Consider the following 12,092-nt stretch of genomic DNA (forward strand, 5'->3'; position numbering starts at 1 on the left):
GAGACTTTCCTCTGCACAGGCACCCGTCTTTGGGGATGGAGGAAGGGATAACACAGCTGCCCTCTGTATTTTTCTACCAAGCAATTGTGCAAATCATTCCTGAGATTACTGCACGGATTCCAAGGCAGGTGGGGGCAGGCCCAGAAACTGTGGGCTCCTCGCTATGACCATTGTGCTCCTTATGCTGTCCCCATGGTCCGCTCGCCTGGTCTCCCTGTCATAGCCTGAACCGCCGGGAGAACCTGGTAGAGCTGTCAATCCCCGCCGACGACACTGGAAAGCCAGACGTGTTTTCTGCCTCCCTGGGACTGCCACTTCCGAAGCAAGAGGGGAGGGAAACAGAGGCAGAGGAGAGAGACCACAAAGGAGAAGAGAAGGAGGAGAGGAAGAATCAGAAACAGAAAGAGAAGAGGATTGGGAAGGGGCGTGAGGGGGCACAGCTGCCCAGCAAGGAGAAGAAGGAGCCCCGGAAGCCCCAGGCGAAGAAGCTGGGCAAGCGGCCGCGCCCGGAGTCTGGCAGTGAGCAGGTAGGGCCCTCGGGGAGGATGGCCTCCTTCACAGGAAAAGGAGAGCCTTCCAGAATCCGCCCGGCAGCCGCTTTGCCTCAGCCTCACGGACAGAGAGAGGCTGAGTTTGGCTGGGGAGAGGGTACCGCCCGGGGCTGCGGAGGGTGCTTGGGGCGAGAAGAAGCCAGGCTCAGCGTCGTCCCCGCCTGTCATGGCAGGAAAGCGGGAACAAGAGGCAGAGGAGAGCTGCCCCATCCGAGGAGGACGACAGCGGTGTGGAAGTGTACTACCGGGAGGGAGAAGAGGAGGTGGAGGAGACGGGTGTGCGGCCCCAGGTGAGCAGCGCTGGATGTGGGGGAAGGGCCGCCCCAGGAGGGAGTCCCTGCTCCCCTGCCTGAGGGCTGGGCTGTCCTCAGCACCACCCTCCTGTCTTCATTTTCTGTAAAATGTGAGGAGGTGGGGCGCCTAGTTTCCTCAGTTGGTCATCAGCTCCTGAGAACAGGGCTGCTGCTTCACCTGCGGAGTGGGCTGTGAAAGTCCATTCTAGTCGATGTTTATTAGCTGGAGCGGAATTGAATTAGTGGGGGTGGGGGGACGGGCAAAGGAAAGGAGGCTTGTCCGTCTGAGCCTGTGTCCTGCTCTGAGAAATGAGGACAGCGCTACTGGGACTGAGGGCAGGTGTGGAAGGGCTTCCCAGACTTCAGGTGTCGCATCCCTGCCACCCTCGGAACATCTGTCATACCTCTGTCCTAGCTCTACTGCTGTTGTGTGCCTGCATGTTTGTATGTGTTTGCCTGTGTAGCTTTTTAAAAATATTACTTAAATCTACTTATTTACAAAGGAAGCTTTCATGTCACTCCTAAAAGTGCCCCCAGTGCACCGGGGCCTAGCCTGGCGGTGGGAGGAGAGAAAAGGTCTCTGGGCACCGTGGGAATCCCTGCTCCTCCGGGTGGAAAGGGGCTGCAGAACAGGGGCAGCCTGGGCTCAGTGCTTTTTTCACATGCGCCTGTGATCCTCCAGGAGAAGCAGACCAGGCCGGCAGAAGCACCCCGGCTGAAGCTGTCTTCCGGCTTCGCTTGGGATGTGGAGCTGGACAGTCTGACCCCGGCCTTGCCACCTCGCGAAGAGAGCTCCGACAGCGAGGAGGACGAGAAGCCAGAGCAGGCCACGGTGCTGTATTTTTCAGGGCTTCGTCCTTTCTGCAGGGACCCTTGGCGCCCGTCTCCCGTGCTCTGTCCTACCCTGGGTGTCTCTTCCGAGGGGTGGGGCCGTCTCAGGCTGGGAGCTCGGGGGCTGCCCTGCCAGCTCCTGACTTCCACCACAGACTTCCCCGGGGCCGAGGAGCAGGTTGCTCACTTGGTGTTCTGCCTTCCACAGCAGAAGAAGAAAAGCAGGAAGGAAAGGGAGCTGGAGAAGCAGAAGGCAGAGAAAGAGCTGTCCCGCATCGAGGAGGCGCTGATGGATCCCGGGCGGCAGCCGGAGTCGGCAGATGACTTCGACCGACTCGTGCTGAGCTCCCCCAACAGCTCCATCCTGTGGCTGCAGTACATGGCCTTCCACCTGCAGGCCACGGAGATCGAGAAGGCCCGGGCCGTGGCCGAGAGGGCGCTCAAGACCATCTCCTTCAGGTCTCGGCTATGCCCTCCTGCCTTGGGGCCCTGTCTTTCTCCAGGGGGCGCTGCGTCTCCTCGGCAGGCTGGCGGCAGTTTGGGTGGCTGCCACCGGGCGCCCGTGGGTTCACAGGCTTTCTCTCAGAGATGTGCCGTCTGTGAAATAGATCTGCTCATTTATATTTTATTAGTGCTCTTCACCGAGATAGCTAAGGGTAACATTTACACGAGGCATGGGCCCTCAGTTAGGTGCCCCACTCGGAGCAGAAGTACAAGAGGGAAAACGCTCTCCACATACCTGGGCGAAAACGATGTCGGTGACCATGTTCCAGGCAGAGGGTAGAGCGGGTTTCCCAAAGGCTAGTGAAGAGGGATGGCGCTCCTTTGCATCATTCTCTTAGTTTGGGGGGAGATTCAGACCACAGATTCCTTCCAGTCCAGACCTCAGGCTGGTTTGAGATTTGGTAGGTTTCCTTCCCAGGAGTGGAGGCAGGAACCTGGGGCGCCCCAGACCCCACAGCCATGGGGTCGGGGTTCCTGCTTCTGTGTGAGCTGCAGTGGGGACAGGGCCTCTCGGGGCCTGCACTTGGGGGTGGGAACTGAGGACGTGGGTGCAGCCTGGGGAGGAGGATGTAGTTCCAGTCCCCCGATGGCAGTGGGGGGCTCGTTGGGCCAAGATGATGGAGCTCACGTGCTGACTGCTCTCCCTCCAGAGAGGAGCAGGAGAAGCTGAACGTGTGGGTGGCCCTACTGAACCTAGAAAACATGTACGGCTCCCAGGGGTCACTGACCAAGGTCTTCGAGCGGGCTGTGCAGTACAACGAGCCTCTCAAGGTCTTTCTCCATCTGGCTGACATCTACACCAAGTCAGAGAAATTCCAGGTAGGAGTCTGGGCCAGGTGACTGGCTGCCAGGGGGACCTCAGCCACTTAGAAACGAGCTCCTGGGAGTCCCAGAGGCAGCAGGGAAGTCTCGGGGGAGAACAACCGCAGCTGGACCCAGTCCTGCCCCAGGCTTGCTCATCTTCCAGGTGGGAGAAGTCATTTCCCCCGCCTCCGCTTTGGGAATGTGGGGCCAGGATGAGGGAAGGGAAGGGACAGCAGAGCTGGGGGTCTATCCCTTGGGATGCCGACGGGTGTCACCGACAGGAGGCGACAGACCCCAGTAGCCCTTTTTCATCTCTCCTCCTCCCCCTCATCATGCTCACGTTCTCTCTTCTAGTCTTAGGACCTCCTCACGGCACAGGCTTAGGAGGGAGACTCCCCATCACGCGCTCTCCTCATCCTGTACGCCTGCCCTCTCCCCCCCGCGTACCTGACATTGGGCCTGGATACTGATGGAGTCTGAGCCCAGGTCTAGCTTCCCACAAGTGTAGGTGCCTGTCTCTGCCGTTGCCCCCTGTCTTAATCACGCTCCTCAGCTTATGTCATCTTTCCCACAGGAAGCTGGTGAACTTTACAACCGGATGCTGAAACGTTTCAGGCAGGAGAAAGCTGTCTGGATCAAATACGGCGCCTTTCTTCTGCGGAGGGGCCAGGCTGGGGCCAGTCACCGCGTGATGCAGCGAGCCCTCGAGTGCCTGCCTAGGAAAGAGCGTGAGTGCTTGTTCCCACCCACCGGCCCAATTCCAGGGCGCAGTAGGCTGTCTCCCATCTGGGCAGAGGGCTGGGGGTCTCCTCATCCAAGGGCTGGTGTTAGGAAAGCCTTGTGGAGTGTACATGGCTGTCTCTCTCTCGATCGTATGCTCATGAACATAGCTCGTGTTGCATTTTAAATTCTAAACTCCGAAGATAGAGGGACAGAAAGGAATTAGCACTAATTCTTTTGCCTCTGCCTGCCCCACGGCCCACCTCTCATCCCCTGATTCCCCCTTCTCGGTCCGGAGAGTAGGATGTCTGCTGTTGGGAGTCATAGATCAGTGCCCATCTGTGTATTTGGCCCTAAACCCGCCCCACTGTCCCTCTTGTCGTCACCTAGGTCTTAGGACCCAAGAGCAGGGACTCAGGCATCAGACTCTGTCCCTGTAGGGTAGTGTGTTTTGATGAGGGCATCTGTCTGCTTTCTGTGTCTGAGTTGTCCTCTCCCTGCAGACGTGGACGTGATTGCCAAGTTTGCGCAGCTTGAGTTCCAGCTGGGGGATGCGGAGCGCGCCAAAGCCATTTTCGAGAACACGCTGAGCACCTACCCAAAGCGCACGGATGTCTGGTCGGTCTACATCGACATGATCATCAAGCGTGGCGGCCAGAAGGAAGTCCGGTGAGAGGGGACGACAGGCTGAGGCCTAATTGCCTGTTGGGGGGATGGGAACATTGGCCACTTGGAGGCGTTTTAGCCCCCCAGCAGCTCCCGGAACCCCAGTTCTCTTACTCAGTCTGGAAAAACGGCTTTGACGTGACACGTCCTATGACATTCACATTTCCAGTTTCTTTTCTGCCTCAGCGGCTAGCCTCTGGTCTGGCTGGAACCTTGGGTGGGAGGTAGGCTAGCCCCAGGCCTGGGAATCAGGAGACTTGGGTTTTCCTCATAATTAATGCTGAGCCTGGCTCTCATGGTAGAGAGTGTTCTCAGGCATGATCTCACTGATAACCGCCAGCATCCCCCCAAGGCAGGGAGGATTAGAGACCCGTGGTGGACTTCGGTCCAGAAAGAACTGATGCCTCACCCAAGCCCATCAGTGAGTTTTAAGCAGAGCTTTCCTCACAGAGCCACACCTCATTGCCTGTCCCCATCCCATTAGCTTTGTCCTGATTCACTATGTGACTTCAGACCAGTAAGTCCTTTAACATCTCTGTTCCTCTGGAAAGTGAGGGTGGTGTTCTCCCTCTCCACAGACATGATGGGAGTTTATAAAGGGAATATAAATAAAGGTAGAAGTGGTAGTGCTGGATAACAGAGGGCCTGGCTCCAGAGCCTTAGAGCAAGTGGGTGAAGGCTAGCTAGGAATCGTGTGGCCGGGGACCAAGAGGCAGACACTGGCTGCTCTCCCTCCCAGGGACATCTTCGAGCGGGTCATTCACCTGAGCCTGGCCCCCAAGCGAATGAAGTTCTTCTTCAAGCGCTACCTGGACTACGAGAAGCAACACGGCACCGAGAAGGACGTGCAGGCTGTAAAGGCGAAGGCCCTGGAATACGTGGAGGCTAAGAGCTCCATGTGGGAGGACTAGTGGCCAGCTGGCTCCGAGGGCACTGGTGGCAGTGGGCCAGCCGGGCCGACCCTCAGGCGCCTGGGCAGTTGAGAAACTGTGTTGCCTGAGGACTCTGTTTAAGTGTTGCTTTTTCTGCAGCATCCCTGGGGTAATCCTGTCAAGATAAAAAAGGATTTAAGATTTCTCATAATTCCTTTTTGCTTGTTTTAGGAACCAATTTATTTCATCTTTTTCCTTTTCTGGGGCTGCTCAGTGGTTGCAGGCAGTAGGCTCCTGGGCTCCCAGAAAAGCTAAGTCTCTCCTTCATGGGAGGTCCCCGGGGAGCAGGAATGGAGGGCCGACCCCCAGGGACTCTGTGGTCAGGATCCCACTTTGGCCCTGGCCAGGCTCTTGGTCCAGCTAGTGGGGGTCAGCAGGGTCCGGGAAGCGCGTTGCTCTCCTAGATCGCAGAGTCTCTGGGCATTCCCTCAGCCTCAGCTCAGCTAGCACCTCGTGCCCCTTTGTGGAGGCTGTGAGGCTGGGACGTAGATCCACATGCTGTGGGGCTTTGGGAGAGCTGCACAGTTTCTCTGGCTCCCTGTAGCTCCCCTGAGCAGAGCTTGCTGGGCGGAGGGCCTTGATTGACTTGCTGGTCCTTGAGTCCTGAGGGAGAAGGGGACATGACGGGCCCGCTATACCCCCACCTCCCTGTAAAGTTCCCAGAAAGACTGTCTCTCCTTCTGCTTGATAAGTAATAATCCTGTATGTTCTAGAGTTCCTCGAGGCCAACACACACCCAGCTAGTTGTTGAAGCCAGTTCATTTTTGGCTTGGTCTTAAGGGCATTAAAGTTTTCTTGGGCAGAGCTTTAAATGTCCTAAGAGCTGGAGAGCTTTTCCATGGGAAGTGACTGAGTCATATGCCAAAAAGCAGGACAGGGACAAGGGAGAGAGCATCAGAGATTTTAGAGGTGGTGGAGGGGCTCAGGCAGGGGCGGGCATGGGAGGGAGGCAGAGCAGGGCTTGGCCTGGTTCTTGGTCACTAGCTCTAGGTTACGAGAGCAGGCTGCCCTACTGAGTGCAAGGGCAGGATCTGCTGACTCGTGAAATTTTAGCCGAGCTTCCCTCTGAGAAAGGCCGGGTTCCATCCGTTTCCCAGATCAAATCAGAAAACTGAACCCAGTTAAGACGTCGTCAATCCCAGGGCCTTCCTGCGTGTGGGAACACCTGGCTCTCCCTGTGCCCCAGCCTTCCCTTCCATCCATTTCAGTCTTGCCCAGAGTCTCTGTCCTCTTCCCTCCCCAGGAATGGGATTTGGGCCTGTCCCCATGACCTCCAGCCTGCTGTGGCATGGCCCATCCAATTGTGCAGACACCAAGCTAGTCCTTTATACTAAGAAAAACTTTATATCAAAAATTTATAGAAAATAAGGCTAGAGGCGTACATTGGGGGCTGCTTCCCAGGTGAGCAGCACCGGGCCAGGTGTCCATATACAGTTACACACAGTGTTCCGCACAAGGAGCCTGCTGGTGAGTTTTGTTGTCACCTGGCTCTGCTGTCCAGGGCTTCGCAGACCGGTGGGACTGGGTCCTACCAGTCAAAGTTCATCCACATCGTAGTTAATTAAGGACCAGTTCTGGGAAAGGGTCTTTTCTCCAAAGCTGTTGACCATGTGGCTGGTGGCAACAGGAGAAGGAATTTCTTCAGGTCTGAGAGCCTTCCTGCCGGAGCTGACCACGTTGTCTACTAGCTCTCACATCTGTTCCCCAGTTTTACTTTGTGTTCCTTTTTCCTGGCCTGTTTCCCCCAAAAGCTATGGTTAAAAAAAAAAAAAAAAAAAAAATCCCCTCTGGGGAATTCCCTAGCAGTCAGGTAGTTGGGACTCCGGGCGTTCACTGCCGAGGGTGCAGGTTCAGTCCCTGGTTGGGGAACTAAGATCCCACAAGCACCCCACTGCGCCCCCCCAAAAAAATTCCCCTCTGATGCTGATGTGAACAGGCCATGGGGTTCTGTTTGGGACCAAGTAGTGTCATTGGCAAAGAGTGTGGGAACAGGACCCTTAGGAGGCGAGCAGGACCATCTCTGTGTTGTCTTGGGCTGCGCCGTTGCCCACCAGACCCTGGGCCCACTTGTGCAGGCGGCTGTAGAGTGGGAGGCCCTGGTTCTCGCGGTACAAATAGACGCCGGTGATGGCGTTCCACTGCGGCCGTGGCTGTGTGCCTTCCACTGGGAACTTGGCAACCAGCTGCTCGTCATCCTCGTTGAGTGCCACGAAGCCGAAGAAGCGGCGCACGTTGTTGGCAGCCAGCACCCGCGAGTGCACCTCGGCTGTGCGCTGGAAGAGCTGGTCCTCGTTGGCCCGGTACTGCGCCCAGTAGGCCTCCTGGCGGTAGCTGAGTGGTGAGCAGTAGTGCTTGAGGCACTTGGTCAGGAACACCAGGATGGCCACCACACCGATGAGCAGCCACCCGAAGAGCTGGCCAGAGAAGGGGCGGGGTTGAGGGCAGGCAAGGAGGAGCTGTCTGGGCCGCCAGCGCCCCAGTAAGAAGTAGCGGGAGCTGGTCAGAGCGTGTGGGCTGGGCTGAACCTGATGTCACGACCCCCTGAGAGCTGGTTCTGTCACTTACCTGGCCGCAGATTCTGCTCCTCTAAGGGCGGCAGGCCCTTCTGGCTGTAATTCCTCCTCTTTGCCCTCACTCCCTTGAGCTCACGCCGTCTCTGTACTTAGACTTAGCCTCCTGCAATTTCAGCTGCCATTCCTGCAGCCCCAAGGGCCCCCTCCACATCATCTGAGCCCACCAAAATCCAGCTCAATCTACCAGGCTCAGCCCAGATACCACTTCCGGGAAGCCTTCAAAAATCCCTTCTGGGAGCAATTTTGCCTTCCCTGAGTCCTCATGGCCTGGTTCCTCTTATCATCATTCTCTGCCTTGCTTTGAAATTACCCATGTGCTTGTCTCGCTTGGCTGTGAGCCTGTTGCGGGCTAGGACCGTCGAGGTCATCTTTGTTTCCCCATTTAAGCCTGTACAGAGAGCTGTGGGCATTTGAGCATCATCAAATACATTTTATTTCTCTCTGTCTACCATGTTCCATCTCCTTTGGTGCTGTCTCCAGCCCTGCTCCTACTTGTGTTTCTTCTGTACCCAAGAGGAGCCCTTTAGAAAATCTTTGCTCTTTCCTATCTCGCCCTCATGCCCTGCTGTTCTTAAGTGGATACTTCAGCTGTTTTTCTGCTCCTGCCCAGGTCTCTGCCCTTGCCCTCTCGCCCTGACCAACTCAGCTCCTTCAGAACTAAGCCCAGGCTGAGGCTAGGATCAGGACAGCAGCTGCTGCCTCCCGACGGGACAGCCTTTCCAGTCTCAAGGGATTCGCCTCCTGTCAGCAATGCCTGAGGCTGACGCAGTGCTGGACAGGGGCCTTTGCTGGGATAGGAACATGCTCATCCCCTGAGCCAGCCACACTCCACTTTCAGCTCACGGTCGACAGCAAATATTTCATAAGATGGCAGGGGTTCGTGCACAGTCTGGCTGGAGCAAAGAGCTTAATCTGTGACTGGGATCAAGGCTTGGTCTGAGCAAGAAGAACATTCCTTTAATGTTTAAAACTCTCTTATTGGGGATGGCATTCACCCTTGCCCCACCAAGCGCTGACCCATAGTTACCCAACTCTGATGCCCAACGCTGATAATCTAGTGACTTCCTGGAGATCTCAGCCCCTGAGGACTGACTCCAGCATTAATACTGGGTCATCCCGGCACCTCCCCACCAGCCACCGCGTAGGAGAGAAAGAAGAGGAGCTTCCCTTGGCACAGGCTCACCTGGGACTCGTACTTGAGCCTGCGGCTGACCTCCTCCCGGAAACCTGACAGGCGGGCAGGGCCCTCCCGACACGGGAACGTGGCCAGGATTTCTGTGGCCTGGGCCAGTGGGAAACTGTCTTCCCCAGCTGTGAGCGAAGAGGGGTCCACAAATTCGCTGAGAGCACAGACGTAGGCCTCACCACGCAGCAGAGAGATGACAGACCAGGTGATGGGGGCCACGGCTGCGCGGCCCACAATGGAGCTTAGAAGGAGGAAGTTGGGGGCAGCCGAGCAGTTCTTGGTCCTCCGGTACTGGCACTCGGCAACCAGGTTCCAGGTATGGTTGTTGAGGATGACGCCAATGAGGAAGAGCACCAGGGCGGGCACACCGATGGCTGTCAGCCCGTACAGGTAGTTCCGGGCTGGTGAGCAAGGGCAGTGGAACGCCACCACACTGAACAGCTCCTGGCTGCCCACCGTGCCCAGTGCCACCAGCCCGTTGAAAATCATCACATCCTTGCTCTTGAAGAAGAGTGATAGGAAGCGGAAGTTCTCTGCGATCAGGGCTGCCATGGTGACGGGTCAGCTGGGGGACCGATGGCAAGGGTGGAGGCAGGAGACTGGGACGGTGGCTCCTGGTGGGACTAGGAAAGCGCACAGGCTACGGGCCCCTGAAGGCAGGGCACAGTCTTGCCATTTGATCCCCTGCAGTGGCTGGCCTGGTGCTTCCTGTGGGACTGTAGATGACTGATCAGTATTTGCCTCTAAAAACAGGGACCGAGGGGATCTTGCGTAGTCAGGCTGGGAAAGGAAGGAGACTTGGGGAGCCCCAGGGCCTGGGTGGGATGAGAATAGCCACTGTTCACTGAGCTCTTACTATGTCGGGCGCTTTACATCCCTCATTGCCCATCGTCAAGATCCTGCACTGAGCTCTGATATCCCAGTGCACGTAGGGAAGGTGGAGGCTTTCTTGGGGTGAGTGCTTATCGGGCTCACATATGAATGGCAGAGCTGAGATTCAAGCTCAGCTCTATCTGCCTCAGACACTTAGGTTCTTGTCATCACCACAAGCTTCCTTTGATATGGGGACTAGGACTGGCCCTGTGGCATTGGGGACTGTGGGCTGTTGACTGCCTTTCCCTTTGGGATTCCAGGTACTGCTAATGTGCTGGGGGACCTAGGACTATTTGGAGGGTGTGTCCTCAAGGTGTCTAGCCCATGGGTATAAAAGCCAGAGTAGGTGTTCTGGTGGATAAGGGACTTGGACTTGACCCTGTGATATGGGGGGATGGGGGTGGGGTAGAGGAAGGGGCCTCCAGTCAGTGGTGAGCCTGGTGCAGCATCCCTGGAGTTCACAAGAACCTTCTCATTTTGGAGACCTCAGGCTTTGGACTGGTTTAGGAGATCCTGGCTCTCAACATACTTCATGACCTTTCTCTGGACCTCAGTGTCCTCATCTGTGAAAAGAGGGTAAGTCATTCTGGTCCTTGCTCTCCTCTCAGGAATGCTGGAGGAAAATGAAAGGGAATAAACAGTGCCTGATAGTCGTCCTGTATATGAGACCCTCCATCTCACCCTGTCCAGTCCTGAGGGTGCCTCCCAGAAGTGAGGCAGATGGGGGATGATTGTCCTTCTGGCAAAGATCAGGAGGCTAAGACCTCAGGAGGATAAAGTGCGCTGCTCAAAGCTATTCAAGTATGGAGGTGCCTGGGCAGGACTTCTGAGCATGACCTAAGGAGGCCTGGGAAGTGGACGAGGGTGAGTCAAGCTAAGGGAGCCCTCTACTTTCCTGGTTTCCTACTGACACTGCTCTGTGCCCATCCGCAAGAGCCTTGGCAGACCTCCCCTTCCCCACCCGTTACCCTTTCCTTATCCGGCAGCTCTGTTCCACCGAGGTCCCTAGGCCTGGGGACCGCCCAGCCGGCCAGCAACAGGAAGCCTTGATGAAGGCTAAGGCTTGGCCATACCCACCACCCTCTCTCTCTGGCCAGCAGATGCGCTGGCAGCTTGCCAGGAAGTGGCCATGGCCTCGGGGCTCCTGCGGTGTTCTGCCCCAACTCCCTTCCCAGGCTCCACCCACACAGGCCGGGGTGTGGCCCATGTTCTTCTCTCCATCCGGGGAGTGAAAAACAAAAGTCCTCAGGCCAGAGGCAGCTGGGGAGTGGAGGGACGGAGCAAACAAATGTGGGGAGACCTGCCCATATTTCCTTCTATGCCTCCTGAGACCACCACCCCTCCTAATCACTGCCAAGGCGGCCAGACGGGCTGGTACAGAGCTGGGTGGCCACTGAGGAGGCCAGATGGGCTGGTTTCCAGGAGGAGGAGGAGACCTGACTTCCCTAACTCACTGCCTGGGGGCCCAGGGGCTCCGCCTAACTCCTTGGGAAAGAGAGTTTGTGATATTGCTGGGGATGAACGGGTTAAAGACAGCCCCCTCTCCCTCTTCCTTCTCCCCTCTTGGCTTCAGGGCTCCTAATCTGCTCGCCTGGGTTCAGAAACCACCCAAAGTGGGCACAAGATGCCTGAACACTGGTGGGTGGTGAGCAGAGGAGGGAACAGGCTATCTTCTGAGACTACTGCCCCTGGCCCCCAGGCCCGGGATGGGACCTCCACCAGCCACAGTCAGGACAGGAAACAGGTGGCTGGGGACTGGGGTCCTCATCGAGGGGCCTGGCTCCCCGGGACAATCCCTCTGGGCAGCCTCGGAGTGGCCCTGCATGTTCCCCTTCCTTACCTGGGGTCAGCTGCGGGCACCGGTGGCCTTGGCCTCCACGGATCTGGGCAAGTGGGGCGAGGACATTGGAGCTCCCGGGCATGGGCCAGCCCGCGCCCTAGGCGGGCTCCCTCCCGCTTTGCTTCTGCTCCGGAGAGACCAGCAGGGCCTGGGGCTTGTGTCTTCAGAAAATTTTAACTCCAGAAAAGAGGCAGAACCCGTGAGTTGGATGTTTCGCGCCAGCCAGTGGAAAAACAGCCTCCGGGCGGGCGCCAGGCAGTGGGGGGGGGGGGGGGGGGGGGGGGGGGGGGGGGGGGGGGGGGTGGCGGGGGGGAGGAGA

The 12,092-nt window shown here is 57.3% G+C and overlaps 2 protein-coding genes across 8 annotated transcripts in view; one reads left to right on the forward strand and one right to left on the reverse strand.

The window, feature by feature from the left end:
• The window catches only part of PDCD11 (programmed cell death 11), a 42,021-nt gene extending 36,574 nt beyond the window's left edge, over positions 1 to 5,447 (forward strand). The window contains exons 29-36 of one of the 3 annotated variants that reach the window (XM_029244942.1): positions 224 to 527; positions 725 to 841; positions 1,527 to 1,676; positions 1,884 to 2,134; positions 2,830 to 2,998; positions 3,558 to 3,711; positions 4,207 to 4,372; positions 5,109 to 5,447. In XM_029244942.1, coding sequence (XP_029100775.1) covers positions 224 to 527; positions 725 to 841; positions 1,527 to 1,676; positions 1,884 to 2,134; positions 2,830 to 2,998; positions 3,558 to 3,711; positions 4,207 to 4,372; positions 5,109 to 5,280 — 1,483 coding nt within the window. In that variant the 3' untranslated portion in view covers positions 5,281 to 5,447. Of the gene's footprint in view, positions 1 to 223; positions 528 to 724; positions 842 to 1,526; positions 2,135 to 2,829; positions 2,999 to 3,557; positions 3,712 to 4,206; positions 4,373 to 5,108 lie in introns of all 3 variants that reach the window. The other 2 variants (XM_029244944.1, XM_029244941.1) reach the window with 2 other exon arrangements.
• A 143-nt stretch (positions 5,448 to 5,590) lies between these two features.
• On the reverse strand, positions 5,591 to 12,024 carry CALHM2 (calcium homeostasis modulator family member 2). Of its 5 annotated transcripts, none has more exons than XM_029244948.1 (3): positions 11,774 to 12,024; positions 9,058 to 9,776; positions 6,625 to 7,715 (listed from the first exon to the last, which is right to left on the reverse strand). In XM_029244948.1, exons 2-3 carry the CDS (start codon positions 9,610 to 9,612, stop codon positions 7,299 to 7,301), a joined length of 972 nt encoding a protein of 323 aa, XP_029100781.1. In that variant the 5' UTR covers positions 9,613 to 9,776; positions 11,774 to 12,024; the 3' UTR covers positions 6,625 to 7,298. The 5 variants fall into 5 exon arrangements, with proteins under 5 accessions (XP_029100782.1, XP_029100781.1, XP_029100780.1 ...); XM_029244947.1 differs by having other exon boundaries at positions 9,058 to 10,496; XM_029244946.1 differs by having other exon boundaries at positions 9,058 to 10,546.
• Positions 12,025 to 12,092: the final 68 nt, after the last annotated feature.

This window comes from Monodon monoceros, unplaced genomic scaffold (assembly GCF_005190385.1).
Source record: "Monodon monoceros isolate NGI ecotype Baffin Bay Population unplaced genomic scaffold, NGI_Narwhal_1 Super_Scaffold_4, whole genome shotgun sequence".
Taxonomy (NCBI): Eukaryota; Metazoa; Chordata; class Mammalia; order Artiodactyla; family Monodontidae; genus Monodon; species Monodon monoceros.